Here is a 20729-nt window from a genome sequence, read left to right as displayed (position 1 = left end):
TTAAATAAAAAGCAAACCATTTAAATGCTTTTTAAGTTCACATTTCAGAAAACATGACTTTACAGAACCTTCAGACAGCACTTTTCTTAAAATATCTCTTTCAAACCATTTAACAACAAAACAAAAGTCAAATCCCAAGCCTGCTGCTAAGAAAGAAGAATAAATTATATCTGAGACTCCACAAATATAGATTAATCTACAACTCAAGTACTCTCAGTGAGGGAATAGCAAAAAATATCCTCTCTGAAACAGCATATAATAGACTTGTTTAAAGAACTTGGCCTCACTCATTTAAGGTGCATTTTACTGAATTCTGGGACAGATTGGTAAAAATGGAACACGGGGAACAGCACTGCTACCTAGTCTTGGCCTGACAAAGATCTTATCTGCTTGCCTCAGTTCAGCAAGAAGAGCCTTTGCCCCAGCAGAGTCCCTCAGGGCACACACTGACCCTGGCACCCCTCCCCACAGCCCTGTTCAGTCTAGACACGTCCCCAAGGGCGACTTCACTGCGAAGGCTCCGGAGCAAGGCACCGCTGCCTGTCCAGGCTCTGTGGAGAGCCTCACAAAGAAAAATCTTTTCCTCCTTTTTTCGTTCTTCACAGCAGTTTCTAAAATTATTTTTGGAGTCTGTTTGCAATTTTGCTCTTCATAACATATTTTCAAATGTTGTAGATACGGAAACGTGCACACCAAACATTGCCTGTTAGCACTGGGAGTTATTCAACAGGAAGTGACATTCCAAAAAAATTAGAACATCAATGAAGGGAATGAATTAATAAAGGTGCTTGGTGACACATGCTATCTTTGCAGTTAATTTAGTGTGAAAATAAGGAACCAGGTATTTGAAAAAAAACACCAAAAAACAAAAGAAAACAAAAAAAAAATACCCAACAGTTCACTATGGCAACAAAGTTGCACACTGTAGCTCCAAGCCAGGTGGAGCTTCAGAGACCCTAGGACACAACCAAAAATGCTGCTGCTATCAGATGTAAAGCACTGAAGTGACAGTATTTGATGCTGCCAGTGCACACCTGTCTAAAACCAAAAAAATCAATGCTCTATGGAGTTTATAAAAACATCATATAAAAGCAAAAAAACTTTGATGCTGTGTTCACTATGTTGTTAAGCATTAATTACACTGAAACGGTGCTTACCTGCATAATGCTTCTGCATCAAAGTATCTGGAATGTCTATGGTCAATGATGATAATGTCATGGTGCTTATCTAGAAAACATTCTAGTGCAGACTGAGGTGTCCTGGCAAGATTACACCGAAATCCAGCCTTGTCACACGCCCAGCGGAACCCGTTACTCTGCTCGTCCTCCTCAGCAAACACTAAAAGTACCTGAGGTGGAGACAGGCAGTGGGTCATCACAAACAAATCTTACAGTAGATTCTGCGACTTTGCCCTGCTTTTAACATGTTTTTCAAAGCCCCTTTTGAGGCTTAATCAGTTGTTTTTAAGAGAACTGCTTTCTACAGATCACTGTTTTTTTTATATTTGTCTGTACACCAAGGTGTTTCAAGTGGGTGAAACAGTCTGCCAGAGCCATGGCATATCCACATGGGAAGAACAAGTTTTGGAACTGTCTCTCTTGTCGTTATCTACAGAGAGAGCTTAGGCAATCAGCTGAGACAAGATGCCTGTGTTTCAGAGAGCGTACATGAACCAACAGTAAATCCACTTCTCCGAAACCGTCTCACATGCAGCCTTTTTCTTGGGGTTTATTTTTCTTGCCAGGATCATATTCCAGAAAAGGGGAAAAAATATAAAAACCACAACAACAACAACAAAAACCCATAATTCATCTCGTATGAATCAGTATTTAATGCTGCTTCAACGGCATGACAAAAAGTCTGCTTTTCTTTCTATCTAATCCTAATTCCCCAAAGGACTGGATGCTTCCCACTCTGTGGGATTTCTGGAAATTCCGGACAGGTTGGTCAAAAGGAACTCATGCCAGACTAAAATCATAAGCAGCACCACTGTATATGGAGTACGTCCCCATGTGACTCCTACACAAAGCCTGCCATGGGATTTCTATGACAGAAGGAGATTACCATAGCTGAAATCCAGAACTGGAGGTCAGACCTGTGAGCCACTATTTGCTCTGTCCTAACTTGCCTTGCAATTGCCAGTAACTAATCTCTAAGTCTTTTTAAAATCAACACAAAGCCTATAGACTAAAAGTACGATAAGGCCCAATTCCTTTAAAATGTATTTCCTGTTCTAGGATTTAATACAGCAAAGAAGATGAACAAAATCTGCTAAGGAAGACTCACTGATGTGACTGTGCTTTGCATCAGGACAATGTTTGCAGAAGAAAACTTCTCTTGCCTGAAGAAATACAGCATGGCAGACTATAGATCTGTGCTGATTGTGGGGATGGCTCAGCACATGCAGCCTTTTGGGAGAGCTGGGTAACTAAGCCAGCATTCAGTCTATTGTCCCAAGACACCAATCTTTCAGTAGTTGAATCAAACCACACTCAGAAATGTTTTGGTCAGGCAAAGTGAAGCATGTGTAACTCACATCACATCCCACTGCTGTTTATCTTCTGTGTGATTTTAGGAACTCCAGTGCTGTTACACTTTGGACCAGGCTGGTGAAATGTCTACCAGTAAATCTTAACATTTCCATGTACTGCATATTTTTGTAAGAATGAAGGATTTTGCACATATTCAGTTCAGGTTCCTTTTATAGCAACCTGCAAAACTGTTTGCAAAAAACATGTCATAGTTTGGGCTGTATTTAGTGAAGTTAATCTATAACACTCCTTGAGAGGGGAAGAATGGGTTTCAACAATAGCACAGAAAGTCAGGAGATCTGAGTTGTATGATTGACTCTGGCAAGAATATGATGTTGCCTACCTTCTCCTTCCTTCATACCTGCCAGCTATTTTACCAGGATAAATCAGTTGCATTTCAGAGTGGTCTGCGACTGGACAAAAGTGATACAATCATTAAGAACAATACAGGTGGCAGAAATACTCAAGGACTATTCTGATTTTGGGGAACAGCTGGATGAGGATGTCCTAAGATCTGATTTTTGATATTACTGTTCTGACAATGGCTCAAGAAGAAGATGTTAAACTGCAGTTCTTAAGACAGCCATTTTCAAATTATTAGGTCCACATTGCCTCTACTGAGGAGTTTTGCAATTACTGACAGAGGAACATCTTGGATGATTAATGGCTCAGTATGCCTTGGGTTATGGGAGAATTTCCAAAGGAAGTCCAAAGGAGTCATGTATCTCTAAACCTCATGTCCATCCCAGGCAACGTAAGGGGACAAATGGCACAAACCATTTATTAATAAAGGGATAAAAGAGGATTAATTATTGTCAGTCAGTAAAGAATAATAAAAAAGTATATTTTGCAAAGCTCACTTCATATATTTTGTAATGATACTGCAAGTTTGGTTGGCTTGTTATCAGTTTGATGAGATTTTGATTAAGAATTTTACTACCAGTAAAATACAAAGTGAGGTACAAACTAAATTGATTACAAGGAAACTGATAGCAAAAAAAAATAGATAGCTCTATTTTTATGAGCTGAGAGATGGTTGGAGAAAACAAGCAGGGTTTTTAGGATATCGCATAGAGAAAAATGTCATGATGAAAATCTGTTATGTGCACATTATCTCTTGAGGAAAATTCTCTGTGAAGATCTCTATAATCCAAAAAATTCCAGTCATAAATTTTAAGCTAACATCTGTGATATTTTAGAAATCAAGACTTCCATTTGAACTGCTGTGTTACCTGAAGTTGATCTTGATGAAGTCTCATAGGGCCAAACTGCACATCTGTTACTGGTGCCTAGAAGAAATAAGAAGGGAACTTTTTAATGAATAATACCTAAGGAAGAAGAAAAGTTATCTTTGTTATCTACCATTGTCTGGGAGATATACTGCCATCATTATGCACTATCACTGCATCTTCACAAGGGTCTTATTCTGGTTTTGTAAATTTATATGCTAAGCTGCATTAACAGTTAGAAACAACAAACTAGTCTTCAAGTCATTTTTTAGTGTTATTTTAAATGTAACAGATTAGTAATGAAAATCTGGGAGACAGATTGTTATTTTTCTGTATCCTCTGTATCACTCCAGCTGTTCTGCAAAACATGGAAGTGTTTAAAAACTGCTTCTTTTAAAGTCCAAAAAAGCATTAAAGCTCCAGGAGAAATGCAAAAATACATCATTCTTCACTTAGAATTTCTAATGCAACAGGTGCCCAAATTTCACATGTAACAGGTGCCCAAGGGTGCTACAGAAACACACTGATTTCATTTCTCCAAGAGCATTTTGCTGCATTCCCTGCTGCCCACCCAACCCCTCCAGGGAAGGCTCCAGAACCCAGGATTGTGTTGGGATTCAGCAGGCAGCTTTGTTTGAAAAACCCTGCAAAAATGCTGTCATACACCATGCTTTTGCCACGTCAGTGATTCCCACGTTCTCCTGCTCAGGTCCCACAGCTCAGGATGCAGGAACTCGTTGGCCACTCAAGTGCAGGGCGGGTGATTAAAAGGGGAGCGCGGCGACCTGGAGTGGGCAAATGGCAGCACAGCATGGCAGTTCTGCAGGCAGGGCTAAGGGTTTCCTCCTGCCAGTGGGGTTTTTAGTTTGTTGTTTGTTGTGATTTGGTTGGTTGGTTTTGCGTTTTTTTGGTTAGCAATGGTTTTTGCATGCTCAAAAGCCGCAGTTAGTACAAGTGTATGTAGCCAAAAGGAACCCTCCAGAAAGGAAGTGTCTGTCCAGACCCCTTCCTGTGCGGAGTGTTTGAGCTTTTCAGTGGCACCGGGGCTTCCAGAAGAAGCCTGCCTGCGGTGTGAGCACGTGAACCATCTCCTTTTGCTGGTGGCCAAGCTTAGGGAGGAAGTAGAAAGACTAAGAAGTATCAGGGAAAGTGAAAGGGAAATAGATTGGTGGAGTCTATTTCCTAGCCTGGTTGGAAAGGGAAATAGACTAGTGGAGCCTGGATGGGCAATGTTTTGAAAGAACTTAGGAATAAAAAGAGGATGTATCATCTTTGGAAGGAGGGTCAGGTCTTTCAAGATGTATTTAAAGGGGTTGTCAGGGCATGTAGGAAAAAAATTAGGCTCAGTTCAAACCTAATATGGCAACTTTTGTAAAGGATAATAAAAAATGTTTTTACAAATATATTAATGGTAAAGGGAAGGGTAAGACCAACCTTTGTTCTCTACTGGATCCATGAGGGAACTCGGTACCTGCAGGTGAGGAGAAGGCGGAAGTGCTTAACGCCTTCTTTGCCTCAGTTCTTTAGTGGGAAGACAGCTTGTCCTCAGGACAACTGTCCTCCTGGATTGTCTTTATATTCTTTGGACTTGATCTCGAAGGTCACTTCCAACCTAGTGATTCTGTGTAACTGAGCCAGGATCCTTCCCCCTCGCTTGTCCTTCCGTGGGAAGGAGGGCAATGACCACAAGTGCTGTTTGTCACAGCTGCTTCTCTTTTATATCATTAATCAAACTTCAACATGACTAACTCTTCAACTGGTATGAGACTATTTCTAAAGGAGTTAAACACATAAATACAGAGGGACACTCTAATAGGATTACACAGGTTTGGTTCTTTGAGAATTCCCATCAGGCATGCATCAGCACTTTCAATGTACTTAAATATTTTTTACCTCTTGTCCCAGAAATAAAAGCTAAAAAGTAGGAATAACAGTGTTTCCCATTCAAGATGGGAAACAAAGTCCAACCATTGGTCCCTGGAGTCACACAGACTCTTCAAAAGTAACTGGAATTAAGAAACCAGAAGAAAATAATCTTCGGCAATGCGGTAAATGTAAGACATCTCTGAACTGAATCGTTAAAAGAAAAGGGCTGTTGAGCACAAAGGTGGCATTTTTACATTGTTCTTTTTCAAAATTAAAACCCACTTGAAGATTAGATTTATTGCTTTGTAACCTATAATTTTTCCAGTAAGTAGTTTCAAAGAATCATCAGCACATCCCACAGCAAAATCTTTTAGAACTGCATGCCCCACTCTTTCTATGACCTTAATGCTCCATTGCTCAGCCCTAAGAGTATGTCATTTGTGATTTTATTTATTTATCAACTTGGAAGTCATCGCTGCAACATTAAATAAGCAACAAACATGAGTCAAGGAAAAATGGCAACACAGTGCCTACAAAAGCATGCCAGGATCCAGTGTTTGCCTGTCTTGCTTAAGTGGGCCTTTAAGAGTTGATGTTAAAATGACAAGGAGGGGTTTCAGATTTATTCAGTCATTGTGGTCAGATGGGCTTAGTTTAAATACATTCCAGTCATTTCTTTTTTCTGATCTTAAACCAAAAATCTCTCTTCAGTTGGAAAACTCAAGCTGCTTTACTCTCCCTTGTGGTACATCATCCAATTATTCAAAATCTGCACTACAAAACAGCAAAGACTTCTGCTGATAACATAACAGGGGAGAATCCTCTTTGCACCACTGTTAATGTTCTTGCAGCACCAACAGTAGTAACTATTCATCCTGAATCAGTAATATCAGCAGAAATGTCTGAAGGACATGGAGAGAGCATGTCACTTGAGGTAAAGATACCTAAAAGATACCTTTTTACAGTTACTTCTCTGTACTTCAAATCAAACCTTGGACTTTTTGAACACTCTACCTGACAGCATAAAACAGTGAGTGTTCCGTGTCACCAGGCAATGGCCTGAGCTGGAAGGTTCAGATGCAGAGCTGAACCTCACTGGCATCTGGGGGCATGCAGAACCCCACCTTCCATGCCAGTGTACCCTTGGACTATCAGTCCCAGCCCAAGGGGAATTTTAAATTAGATAAATACAGTATTGCCAGTTTCTGCTTTTCAGATGCTCCTTTCTTTTAAGAAGTTTGTGAATGAATAGTCATTGAAGTATTTAAAGGACTGAGCCTGAAAAACACTTTTCTGGCAGAAATCTGTGGCTATTGCTGCAATGAAAATACCTGTCTATGCATCATTTACGCCTAAGTCACAAGAAGTGACCAGATGAGATAACCTGTCTTGTTACACATTAACTTGCTGTCCTGAGTAGAATCAAAGTCTTGGTCTACATCTCAGCTGGAAAATTTTGGTGAACTCCAGTTAATTCTTAATCCTGTTGAAATCTGCTCAAACAACTTGATTAATCATTTAAAGTTTCTGTGCTGCAGGTAGCACTGAGAAGTAACATGCCGATTAAGTATTGTGTCAAAAATCAAGGCTTCAGCAAGGATTAGCAGAAACTCTCAACTATTGCTGAACTAAATGAGCTTTTAAAATACCTATAATGCTGCAAAGTTATAACAAAACCAAATGCAGCCAAAGCTCACGCGTATAGTAACTGCACAAGCACATCTTTATTCACTCACACCTTCTTCTACTTCTTCCTTGTAATTTCTTTCCTAGTTGAAAATCTCAAGTACATTTTCAGATTGCCAAACACGACTTAGACATGTGACAGCCTTCCAGGCAGGCACAGATTGGGAAGAGTGTCTGAGAAGACAGAGGTAGAACTGGTTGTGGGTTCCTGGAATTGACTGTGATAGAGCTGGGTCTGTTGCCAAAGAGCTGCTGACGCAAAGTCCGTAAGTGCAGCCTGTGTGACTGCGGCTCCTCAATCGCACACACAGCAACTGCAGCCATTTTACGTTCTCAGACCCCTGAACTACTGCTGGTAGCACTTATTTCCCCCCAGATTTGCCTTTCTTATTTGAACACTCTATTTTTTGTCATGTGGAACCAGCCCTGCCTCTGGCACAAAGTGGGATTCATCCCAAGGCAATAGCATAAAGCTGTAAGTGATTGACAGCTGTCAACAGGGAAGGTCATCCACTGACTGCTGTGAGCAGCTCAACACTCGCCAGAAATGATCTCTGTGTTGTAGCAGCTGCATTGCAAACATTGAAATTGCTGATAGAAATAGTCCATGTTTCCAATGCCCTGAGAAAAGTGAATGTTGGGTAAATAAAAACAAGTGAAATAAGCTTTAAAAATACAGACCTACACAACTGTGACGGATCTGATTAAAGTACAACAAAGTCAGCGTTGACCCGATGTAACCTGGTAAAGTACTTCTATCTATGAGTCATTCTTCATGTTTTACCAGAACAGAATCTAGAGGAATAGTCTGTTCATCGCTGCTGGATTGTTTTTTCTTTCTTTCTACTGCTAGAAAAACTTCAGATGCACTTGTTCAATGAATAAATGCAGAAAGGAATAAAGAGTGGACATAAAGCCAGCTTGATTCACATGCTCCCTTTGGTGATAAATTGCCTGGCTGGTGACAGGGGCAGATCTATGCAGCCCATGGGTCTCCAATTTGCTAGAAGTGGTGCATCCTGGTATTCTCCAAAATATCTCTTACCATTACCCATTTAAGAGGGGAGAACACCTAAAATTTTGGGCAGAATTAGCTCCAGAAAAATCCTTTGGCTATTAACTTTCATGCAGTACTCCTGCTATGGAGGTGCAAATTCCTTCTGGAGGCTGATTTTCTTAAGAGACCTCTTTGTTGAAGTTTTTGTGGGATGTTTTAAAGCAGAGCCTTGTGCAGCACAGGGCAACACTCGGCTGCTGCAGCACTGCCCACCCATGGGAGGGGCTGCTGGGGAGCTGCTGGTGCCCGGGGCAGCAGGAATGCTCCCCTGACATCCACAGTGCTCCATCCCTTCCTTTCTGCCACAGCAGGAGCTGTGCTGGTGACAGGAGTGACTACTCTGACCATTCCATGCACAGCCCTGGCCTCCTGACAGTACCTCTCCCCAAGGGGCAGCTGGCAGCACTTCTGCTCCTGCTGCTCCTCTCGCCTCTGCCAGGTGAGCACAGCTGCTTTTTCCTGCAGCTCACTTGAACAAAGAGGTGCCATGAACTTTTGCTGAATGGATTGCAGATAGAAGCTGCTGCTGGAGGGCAACATCTGCATTCAGTGGGCGGACAGTCAGAATCCGACTCATTGTAATATATGACAAGTAACTACAGTGATTAGACGCATAACTTCACTGCTGGTCCTAATGGAATACAGCCAGCAAAATTAATAATTTTCCTCACATCAATATTTTAAGATCTCATCAAAATATTTTATCTGATTTTAAAATACATACTTATATTTTCTACATATACTAGGTACGTGATATGAATCTGCATGAGTTGACTCATCACAGTAAGAATTAACAGTTTTCATTATCAAGATATGCTGGAAGCCACAGAACTGTCAACATAAACCTAAATTTTGTAATTCTAAGAAAAACAGAGATTCATTTTACAAAGGAAAAATATACTTTCTCTTAACCTACCGTTTTAGGCATAGATTTATCACCCCAGAAAACAAAGCCTCAAATGAACTGACAGATTTATACCACCCCCTAAACTTTTATTGATTCAGGTTCTACTTGCTGCAAAAATTTGAATTCTGCATAATAATATACTTTCTCAGAAACCTTAGCCAAATCTTCCTGGATGCTGAAAGCTGGAAAATAAACAACCTCCTACAAACTGGCATGACAAGGCACAGGATCTTGTCCAGCCAGGTCATACCAGCATGGTTCCTCTTTCTCAACAGAGAGAGGCATTGTGACTTGTTGCAGCTCATACTTCCGGGCAGGAAAGTCTCCATGTTCAGAATCAAGTTTTCACAATTCACATTTTTCTTTGCTTATCATAACATTCATCACTTTCTGAAGTATATGAACACCAATTCAATCCATGTTCATTTATCTATTTCTTTCTCCAATGAAATGAACCTATGTAGAGGACTTAAGACTCAGCTTCCTATTTTCCATGTGCTTTCTGCTAGGCACTGAACATCACTGTTCATGTCTTCCTTGCTCACTTTGACAGCACTCTTTTGTTACCAACTCAGCATCAGTGCAAGTAACATAAAATGCTGTCCAAGCAGATCTTCCTAACAGGCACAGCTGTTCAGAGCATAAATTTAATTTTATAGTCCACAGACTGAATTCTGACCTGGTTAGCAAATCCAGTGAAATCCGGAGCAATTCAAATACAACGAAAATATACTGGATTTACTTCAGTGTAAATGAAGTGGGAGTCTGGCCCTGTGCAGCTCTTTCTTTTCTTGTTTGGAGGCCACAACAGTTTGAATAGAGAATAAGAGAGAACGAAGTGTCCAAGGTTTCTGCCTTTGCTCAACAGACTCAAGGACAAAGGTAAACTTGGCCTTCAAAGACCCTATACTGTACAGAGTCAGTTTATTCTTTGCTGAAATACAAAGACATGAATTCTGGAAGGTGATTAAAATTTACCAAAACTGCTCTTCAACCTGGATGAAACCAGTTATGCCAGTCCTTGATATTTTTTTCCTATTTCTCCTTTGTGAAAGATGTAGACAAATGTCAGAGACTCTGAACTCATAATGTAGCATCCTGACTCAGTGCTTTGATAAAATCTCACATTTAGCTTAATCTAAATCATGTTCTCACTGATGCATCTCTCTCAACAAACGAATACAGATTTATATCTGTATCACAAGGCCTGCAGATCACTCAATGTTTGCTTCTGGTATAATTTTTCTTTTATCTATTTCCTGGTTTAAATTGATTCCTAGAAAAATTATCTGTGCTGCCATGTAACAATATAGCAGAAAGTGATGGGTAACACACTCTCTGTTTTCTTAATCTGTATCTTAAGTTTTAGTACCTGTTTTTGAACCTGGTTTACATAAATGAGTTCTTGAAAGCCTAACTCTGGCCTCCAATTCACATTATTAGCAACACACAATTTTGACAGCTTGCAGTTTTTGTGAGAAGAAAAGCTTTATTGAGTCTAATGAGTTGCCAGAGCCCTCACATCAGGACGCTGGCCCTTCTCTCTGGGCATGCAACCAGCCACGGGACCCACTTTCTTATTTCCAATGAACTGGCAACACCTTTCCTCCTCCCAAAATCCAGTAACGCTTCCATTACTCAGCCAGTGGGCAATTTTTGTGTTAACCCAGGTCCTGAGGGAGCCTCCCAGGAAATTTACACCCTGGTGGGACTGGGCTGCTTTACAGGAGTGCCGGCACACAGCGCTGAACCCAAGGACTATCCAAGCTCCACCAGGGTTCTGCCTGGCACAGCTGATTTTTGGCTTCTGTTCAGCTTGCCACACATGCCAACCACTATCATGTATGTTTGTTTGTTTGTGTTTTGGGCCTGGTTGCCCACTGCTTTCTCTCAGTGCAATGAATGAAGCCAAGTTAGAACAGAACTGCAGCAATGCTGTTGGGAAATCACACTTGCTGCCTTCTTGCACACTTCAGACATAATCAACAACTCCCACTTTCTACTGTTTATAACTTCTCCCCTTATGCTTTACAGGAAACTTTGGATATCAAATTGCAAGTGTTGCACATGCAAAGTGAATCATTCTGTTTGGCTGGGAATAATTAACGATGCTGTCCCAAAGTGACTTGGATTATCATCTGCACTTGGTAAGGCCTCCATGGCCTCTGGCCCAGACAAGTGGCCCACTGTGGTCACGTTGTACAATGACAGGAGAAAAAGCCAGCCAGACGTCCCTGCCACTGGTAAAGGTCTGAACTTTTACACAGAACAGGCTGACAAACTGGGGGACGTTTTTAGGACCCAATATGGTATTGAAATGATAAAATAAATGTCATTATCACTCATGCCTATGGAACAGATCTCCAACCTTGAAAAGGGAGGTTGCTGGTTTCATTTTGACATTCAAAGGAACTGAGGCACTGAGGGAGAGAGACAACTCCAGTCCCCCTTGTCCTGAGCCCTGGCATCCCTGGGCAGGGTGTCCAGTGCCCCTGCTTGCTGGCCAACTTACAGCAGCAGGCACTGGTAATACTGGGACCACGAGGCTGATACCTGGGAAACATCCACTTATTTCTGAAATTCAAAATTGTGTTGGTGATAATTCAAACAAGTTATATCACATCTTGGTGATCACAGCAGTACTGTAAGTTTCTAAGCTAAGCAGATACAACTCCTGCAAAACAACTCTGCAAATCTCACACTACATACTTACATAAGAGTCCTCACTGTCAATGAATCACACAGCAAAAAGGGATGCAATACATCAGCCAAGTTAGAAAAAGAGAGCCATTTACTCATTAATCCACACTGACTTTTCTGTCCATTGAGAACAAAGTTGAATGGAAACCAGTCCTCATATCAAATCCAGCAAGTTATATTTGCTGCAACATCTACCTGATTCAAAGACCCTTTTCAGACCTGCATTTTATACACAAGTACACTGGGCTTGAAATTTCATCTTTGTCTCTTTAGAAGAGGAAAATAAGTGAATCCATAACAACAAGTGTGAATAACCTTAAGGTTGGTCTGTGCCTCATGGCTGTCATTTTGCCAAACCCTATTCTGACCAACCAGCACAGAATTTAAAGTGCCCTAAGTCTTCATAATCTTAAGATTTGATATGGCTCACTGGGGTCTTCATTAAGGTCCCACTTTCTGACAGGAAGTGCTGGCAAGAACTTCTCCATTCAGGCCAAATATTCACAGAACTTTGTCCGGAGCCTGTGACGTCTCCCCATATTGAATCCCTGGGCTGCTCACTAAACTACAGTCAAGTATTTCTGTGTGGTGAGGGCATGCTGTGGAGCATCTGTAGTTATATCCTGCACTAAGAGAAAACCAGCAGCTTAAATGATATGGCCTGTACTTTAGAAGAATTTTTTAAACCCTATAATAATGGTTTTCTATACATAGGTTGCAGAAATGGATGCCTTTATCAATGCAAAAAAAAAAAAAAAAAGTAGCATGAACATTTTCAGCTGTTCAAACAGGAACAGAATGTGCAACATGCAGAAACTGAATTGCTTCAGATGAAAAAAAAGAAAGAGGTCATCTTTAAGGCACTAGCACCTAATTCTATGTTTTATTAGTTTCTGAGAAAATTCAAGGGTCAGATACAATACCCTGCACTCCAGAGCACATGTCCTGCAAAGTCAGGCATCCCTGGTACTCTGGGCTTACGTGCAAGTAAGGGCTGTGACTGCCTCCGTGAGATGGCACCTCATGGGCAGCTGAACAGCACATCTGGGTGGATATTGCAACTTGCTGAGTTTCAGCAGCTCTTCCCTTGTACTCCAGCAACTCTGAGACTCCTCTGTTCTCCCCTCTGCAATCAGGAGCAGCCATACTATATCTCACAAAATGCTTTAACGGCAGCCACATAAAAACAATGTGCCTAGCAACTCCCAGAACTTGTTTCCTCTCTCCTCTTCCCCTCAGCTGACACAAGTCTGGTTATTCCACTGGCTGGGAGAGCTGTAACTGAGCTCTGGGGACCAACTCGCTCCTCGTACACCAGCATTGCTATAAAAGTTGCAGTGTGCTAACCTCTCTCATCTGCTGGCAGCAGTAACTTTTACCCAGATGCAAAGGCTGGCCAAGTCAAGAGAGAAGAAATTGGTCTGTAAGTCTTGCAGGTCATCAGCCAAGACGCGTTCAAAATCAGAGCATTAAATATATCAGGATTCACATAACTCCAAACAAATAAATGCAGCCTTTGGCTTTACCAACATCTTTGTCAAACGGGAAAGGAACTTCTCACTCGTCTGCTGTCGCCTCAGGTGTATTCATTTTACAGGCAGGCTGTGGCTGACTTTCCATCCCCCCAGCTTGAGCAGACACTTTAGTACAAATACAACATTCTTCTGGCCCTGAGGGAAATTCTTCCTGCCTGCATTTTAACAGTTGAACTGCACAGCACTCTGGGAGACTTAAATATGGCACAGTAGTTCTATTGTTTAATATTATTAAAACTGCTTGCTGTCTTGTGATTCTGCAAGATCCTGAAGTACAGCAGTAAGTGCTAATCTGTTTCCTATCTATCAGCTAGTTCTCTTTTTTCTGGTGGATACCACGTACTAGTTTTATTTTAGAGATGATTACAGATGCATCAGAATACAACAGAACTCCATTATCAGTTTTCATTTTTTCCTTATGAATATGAATTTCAGTGACAGTTTTCTTCGAACCATCTGGATTTGAACAGACTCATCTGACTAAAAGGAAGTTCCAGTCTACCAGGAAGTTTTCCAGCTACTTTATGCCAGACAACTTTTCATGGCTTGATCTACCAACACTGCAATCGTCACAAACAGACCAAGCAAAGCAAGAGAGTACAGCCCAAAAATAGCATAATTCAGTCAGTGGATCTGCTAGGCTTCCTAGAAGATCTCTGTTTTGTCCTAAACCTCCATCTGTTAAGGAATAAACTTGTTTTTTATTGTCATTAGTAACACATTTTGTGTGCTGACACAGTTCAGGCTTTACTGACCATAGTACTTTTTTCTACCTGCTGCCATCTGTTGTCTTTATCTCACAGCTCTCCAGCCTCTGCAGAAGTGGGCATCCTGGATGTGCCAGTTTAGTCCTCCAAGACTGGATGGTGACAGTATGAAGCTGCCTCCTTCTCCTCCTCCTTCCCTATTCTCCCAGCCATCTGCCACACACAACATCTTCATACAGCTCGCTCAGGTGTCTGTGAACCTGCTGGACATCACTAGAATTCTTTAGGGTTCAAGGGGTGTGCTCTGCCCAACTTCAGGATGCACAAACTCACCCGTGCTCTGTCCAGTACCCTGCCTGGGAACTGCTCTGAGCAACAACAAAGATCTGAGATGGGATTTTGCAGGTAGAATGAATGCAAAATCAGTGGGACAGCAGCCAGTAGAGCAAAGGAGAAATGCTCAATACTGATAATAAACATGACTGCATTTTTGTCTATTGAGTACATGTTTCTCAGACTGAGTAGAACTGTCAACTGACACTTGAGAAAACCAAGAGGAGTTCTTGGCAGTCAAACCTTTTCTAAATAGGGAACTTCGTCTCCCAACAAATGAAGACTTGGGACTGCAGGCATATTCAAGATATCTTTTTTTAAAAACTTGAGGAAATTCACAGTAGCGTATTCTTTTTTTCACTCTAAGGTTTAGCATTAATTTTGCTTGTTCACAGCTATAACCAATGCAACAGACTAACTTCAGGTTTTATGATAAGGAGGAAAACAGACAAAAAATTTAAGAGTTTTGGGCATCCCTTTCTTTTGACCACTAGGAACTCCACTGGCAGAGGGGATGAGTGACTGGCTTCCCCTAATACAGATGCCTCTTCATTCCTGAGGACCTACAGGGTAGTTTGAAACCTGACACTGGTTTTCTGCCTGACTCTGGTTCAGAAACACACAGTGCTTCTGCCAGCCCACAGGGCTCGTTAAATATCACACGCCTGGGATGGGATCACGTTTTTTTTCCTTAAGTAGAGTAGAACCATTTTACAGTTATGCCAATCCCCCTAACTCTGCATGTCTTTAATGAAGTGGGATTTTCATTATGATCAGAACTGCAATTAAGTAGAATTTATTGCAACAAAGCACTTTTTCATTCTAGTAGTCCTGTAAATATAATTTCACTCTATCTGGATTTGTGGTAGGCACACTCCATTTTATTTCATTTAAATGAAAGAATCTGTGTAATTATACTATTATCTTTGATACAAAGCAATCTCTGCATCTTCTGCCTACTAGTATCATTTCCTTTACAAAAGAACTGCTGGATATGCCAAAGGAGATGCTGCTGGTACAAAATAAATTACTATTTTGCACCAGCAGCATGATTTTCTCCATAGAAACACATAAGCAATCAATATGTTACCAACTCCTAGTAAAGTTTCACAGGATTAAAGCTGTGGCAGGCAAGGCCTCAGAACAGGAGTCTCCCAGAAGGCAGCTCTTTTATAAATAACCCATCATCAAGGAAGCCCATAAAGTACTCTGACATTGTAGTCCTTAACTGGGAAACAAATCCAGCTGGGTATCAAATATTCACTTAAGATGAAATCCTGCCCTACTGTCCAAATATACTCTCTCCAGGTACCATGTTAGCATTTCTCAAATTGAGTACACAGGCCATAATTATCCAGATAATAATCAGTAGATGTTGAATAGCTTCATATGAATTATTTAACCTTGACATTTCCAGGAAAGAGAGATAACATCTGGAGATACTTGCATCAAATACTTTCACAAGTTGCATGGCACCAGTGAAGCTTTGTTACGGAAAGCTGCTGCAGTCTCAAAGTTTGAAAGATTTGCAAAGATTTGTAACTTGGTGGGGGGGGTAAGAAGAGAAGATGCAGAAACACTGAGTAAATCTTTAATGTAAACACGTGTTCACCTGCAAACTGCCTAGCATAAGTGCTGTATAAACCATGAAGGCTTATAAGCTCCCAGCCAGCAGTGGCTGAAAGGTGCACTTGGTCAAGCAGATGTAGATTTTTCATGTGTCATTTCAAGAGACATTAGAGAACGGTGCTTGTCTTGCCTATAATGAGAGTGGGTGTCAGAATTTTTTTCTCAGAAGCTTTATCAGACTCAGGTTCCCAGTCCTCAGACCCCTGAGTGGGCCCTTCCACAGAGCATGTCCAAACAGCAGCACCATGTGCTGCCTCTGAAACAAGCAGATTCTCTGCTCCTCCCTGCAAGGACTGCAAAAAACTAGAGCAGCAAAAACAACTTCTCAAGTATTAGGATCAGCAGGTGCCTATCAGCTTCTGCACAATTTCATTGACACCTAAATTTATCTGTCTCATCCAAAAAGGTCTGATATTTCAACTGAGAGTGGCACAAATGTTTTACAATAGGAACCAGTGCAGGAGCTGTGCACAGGTGGCTCTTCTGTCCCGTGGAGCAGAGCTCCACATGGCACCTTTCAGTTAGGCAGTGATGTCCTTATTCCACTTGGATAACAATGATGAACTAAAAGAAGAAGCACTATGAAAAAGAGAGGCTCCACTTACACATTAAATAAGTAAATAGTGTCCACCTATGCAAAACCTCCATAAATAGCTGCAAGGAAGGCTGGCCTCTATCCAAAATCAGTCTCCCTCGAGATCCGAATTCTGGCATTAAACAAGCCTGTCTAATCTGTTTTGCAACTATCCAGAATATTTTTCTCACTCTGCTGGTTTTTCTAAGGAGAGGATGCAGCGACCCTGGGCCTTCTATTGAGAGTGTGAAAGCTTTATGCCAAAGGACAAACAAGAGAAAACAGACATTAAAGTCCTGTCTGGCGACACCATTAGTAAGTTCACAGTCACCATTTCCTTCTTCCTCCCCTGCACCAAGTGCTTCTTCCCAGACAGTGATCTAGACTGCTGATAGCTCTGGCTGGGAGCTTTTACCAGAAATTTTAGCAGGAAATGTTAATTTGCAAGCCTCAGTGTCCTCCCTTGGGGAGGATGGACACTGTATCTGCATGACCAAATTGTGGGGACTTAGAGTTTCTCAGACCTGCCTGCAACAGGCAGAAGAGAAACTCCTCTGTCTCTCCAGCAAAGCTGAGTAAAAAACCAACTGTACTCATTTATTTTCTTTTGCCTTTTCCCCCAAGCTACGAAATACTAGGAAGAACGTCCAAAGCAAACAGAAAAATTCTATTAATGAAATATGCAATTTAGTGCAGTTTCATGGGCTGACTCTGAGCTCAGCCAGACTTCTAGGACACAAAACGTAGCTGGAAATTCATAGAACTAGAATAAAACAAAAGTATTGCTTTGCATAAAAATTATACTGCATTTCTATAAACCAGTTTAATGGGAAAGACAGCCTGTGTGAATCAGTAAATATAACCCATTACAAATAAATTAGATATCAAAGATAAGTATTTTTTTAGTATAAAGTCTAATGTCTCATATGTAAGCAACAGAAATGAAAAACCAGACTCACTTTATTAACAGTTCCAATAAAACTCCAGTAAAACTATAGGTCACTTTGAGAATTAAAAAATAAAAGTAAACCTATACATTCACTGAAGAATGACATATATCTGACTCTTGAAAAGTTTATTACTCAGATATATCACCTGGTTTCCTTTTCTTCCTCTATGAACTTTGAGCATAAGGCTGTAATTATTTACTATAGACGCAGGAGAGAACAGTGTCCTTGATTATGGAAGCTTTTCTCAATCCTGGGAAATTTCATTTGACTTGTTTGCATGTTCCTTTAAGCCAAGACAAATGTTCTTACCACATTCATATTTGTGGGGTTAGCAGCTTTTTCTGCATTTCTTTTGTCCTCATCCTCTAAAGACAAAACAAATGGTGTGCTGCTCAGTGTTGAACTTTATAATTTTACTAATAGGTTGCAGCAGGAATATATTTTGACTAACTATCTGAGCCACTACCACGTACAGTCTGAGCACCTACCATGGAACACCACAGTTCTAATTATTTTCTTCACTGCTTAATTTGAACCAATACTCTGAATGACTTCAGAACTCTGGATGACTTCAGAATATACCGTGAGACACATAATTTAATCCAGTTATATTTCGTAATCTAATTTCACCAAGAACCTTCAAATATATTCCAACCAAAAAAACACCCCTTATGTGAAACAGCAGGAACACATTAGAGGTGGCACCAAACCACTACTCCATTAGACAGAAGTTACTCACAGTATGTTCCCCACCAAAATAGAGTAACAAAATTTGTAGGCCACAGTATGAGGTTGTACCCAGAAATACTTTCCAGCTGAAGCAAGCAAGATTTGCAGTGGTTTTGTGACAATTTCCTGCGAGTGGAAGAGGTTATCTGGGGCATTTGCTGCTGGGATTCTGTGTCCTTGCACATCTCCTTTTCTGAGCTCCACAGAAAGCTAAAGAGGGCACTTGTACAAACCAAGGTCCATCGTGACTCTCTGTGTCCTTCCCTCTCTGCCCAGCTGGTCCTGAATGCTGAGTAATTGATCACCTGGGAGTTCCTTTGTCAGACAAATCCAACAAATCCATTGCCAACCAACCGTGTGTGGTATTCCAGGCTCATGCCCTTCTTTACTCTTAAATAACACTTGCTACCCACATGCTCTTCAGGAAGGAAGTGAAGCATGGCCTGCTTGTACCATAAATGAATGGTGCTTACAACATTTAAGACTAATTTAATTTTTTTACAAGAGAAACACGCCCATGTTGGGTGAAATATTTTTCTAATACTGTAAATATAAAGCCATGGGTGCCACAACTCCCATTGCACATATTACATTTCTACTTCCAAGAAAGACCAAGTTTTAAGACAGAATTTTACAGTGTTTATGACAAGTTAATAGCTTAACTGATGATTGTGCTATGCTATGCAATTCTGCTGCTCTGTATTTTTAGCTCATTCTATTTTTTTCTAATCTGCATGGCACATAGGGCATATAGAATTACCAGGTCTACCATTGGACTGCCTTGCTACTTTCTTCTAGAGTAAGAATAATCTCTTGGCTCCGCCAGTCAAAGAAAAACACTTCTTCCCCCAAGTTTGACTGAGAATTAAGCTACAGCCTTTGCAAGCAGCACTATGCAAATCAATGTTTCCCACATAAGAAGCTTTTCAGAGTCTGCCGCAAGAAACACCTTATGATAAGTATAGACCTAATTTTTGCAGTACATGATAGCATACTTTCTGAAATGTTCCATTATTTTCCACTTTTTCTGTCATACAAGATTATTTTCGTTTTCTTTTAAATCTAGTTACTACTGTTCCTTCATTGCTGTGCCAGCCAGTTGTTTTCTCAATTCAACCCTACCAGTCTCATCTGAAACTTTCTCAGTTTCATCCTGTTAGAAAAACTTGTGTCCCTTTGACTGCAAACCACTGGCAATGGTGAGCATTCATTTCACTCTGTCATCTAACACAAGACTGAAAAACTGGAGCCCCAAGCTGATCATATCAGCACTCTGAGAGTTAGAGGTAAACATCTGGAATTAATTTGTTAGAAATAAAATGAATGACATCTTTTCAGGAGTTTTAGCTTGCACCTGTACTTATAAATCTCCATAAGGGCAAGTTATGAATAAATTTAACCAGGAACAGGAGGCAGAGGCTCAGCTTTTGAGCCCTTTGGCTTCCCTGTCAAGGGCCCCAGGAGGAAGCTCAGTACTAGGATGCCCTGGTGACACAATTTGTTGAGCTCTCCTTTTCCACTGCAGGATAAGGAACAGACTGTCTTAGGCTTGCTGGGCCCCCCATGCTGGCAGAGGCCATGTGCAGACAGCTCTGCAGAGGCATGGGGGGCACAGCCCCTGGTGCCCCCTCCCCAGAAATGCAGCAGTCTATCCAGCCTTGCAGTCCACACAGGCAATGGGGAGATCTGTCCACCTTTGCCACAGAGGAAATGTAACCCTGAAGGTTATTTTTGTTGGATGTAACACCATTAGAGGTTCAAACTTGGCAGAAGCAGTGATGGGGAATGGAAAAGAGCACAGGAGAAATTTAAGGGGACGGTTCTGCCAGTAGAATAGTAATGGAGGGAGGGGGGCAGAGGTCAAAAGAATCAAACCCCACCACTGTTATCTGATGGGAAGGCACAAGGATACAGGATGAACCTCAGAAAACTTGGAGAGGAGGAAACAGGGAATACATAGAGAGGAAGAGGGCAGAGGAGAAACAAAGAGACAGAAACCCTTGCCAAATGTTTGGATGAAGTGTTACCTTTGCCTAGGCACTGAACTCATTGTCTGCAGCCATCCCCTTACCTGCTTCTTTCCTGAGCCCCCATAGCAGACAGTGCTTGTTCCAAATTGGAAGGTGACTGATGTGGGTCCTGCACTATGGGCAGGTCTGTACCAGGGACTAGATCAACTTCTTTATTTTCATTTGTGTACTGTGCAAGGCTTGCACCGCAAGGGTTTAACTGACTGTGCAACTCAACCACATCTTATCCACCCTGGCAGCCTGTCTTGGAAAATGTTCATGTTTAG

General features: G+C 41.2%; 1 protein-coding gene across 5 annotated transcripts in view; it reads right to left on the bottom strand.

Moving 5' to 3' along the window:
* The window catches only part of PDE8A (phosphodiesterase 8A), a 155277-nt gene that overhangs the window by 39771 nt on the left and 94777 nt on the right, over positions 1 to 20729 (bottom strand). For all 5 annotated transcript variants that reach the window (XM_053954439.1, XM_053954436.1, XM_053954435.1 and 2 more), the window contains exons 2-3: positions 3764 to 3820; positions 1158 to 1348 (exon numbers count right to left, since the gene is read on the bottom strand). In XM_053954439.1, coding sequence (XP_053810414.1) covers positions 1158 to 1348; positions 3764 to 3790 — 218 coding nt within the window. In that variant the 5' untranslated portion in view covers positions 3791 to 3820. The remainder of the gene's footprint in view (positions 1 to 1157; positions 1349 to 3763; positions 3821 to 20729) is intronic.

This window comes from Vidua chalybeata, chromosome 13 (genome assembly GCF_026979565.1).
Source record: "Vidua chalybeata isolate OUT-0048 chromosome 13, bVidCha1 merged haplotype, whole genome shotgun sequence".
Taxonomy (NCBI): Eukaryota; Metazoa; Chordata; class Aves; order Passeriformes; family Viduidae; genus Vidua; species Vidua chalybeata.
Note: the sequence above shows the minus strand (reverse complement) of the source record. Positions and strands in the feature narration are given on the sequence as shown.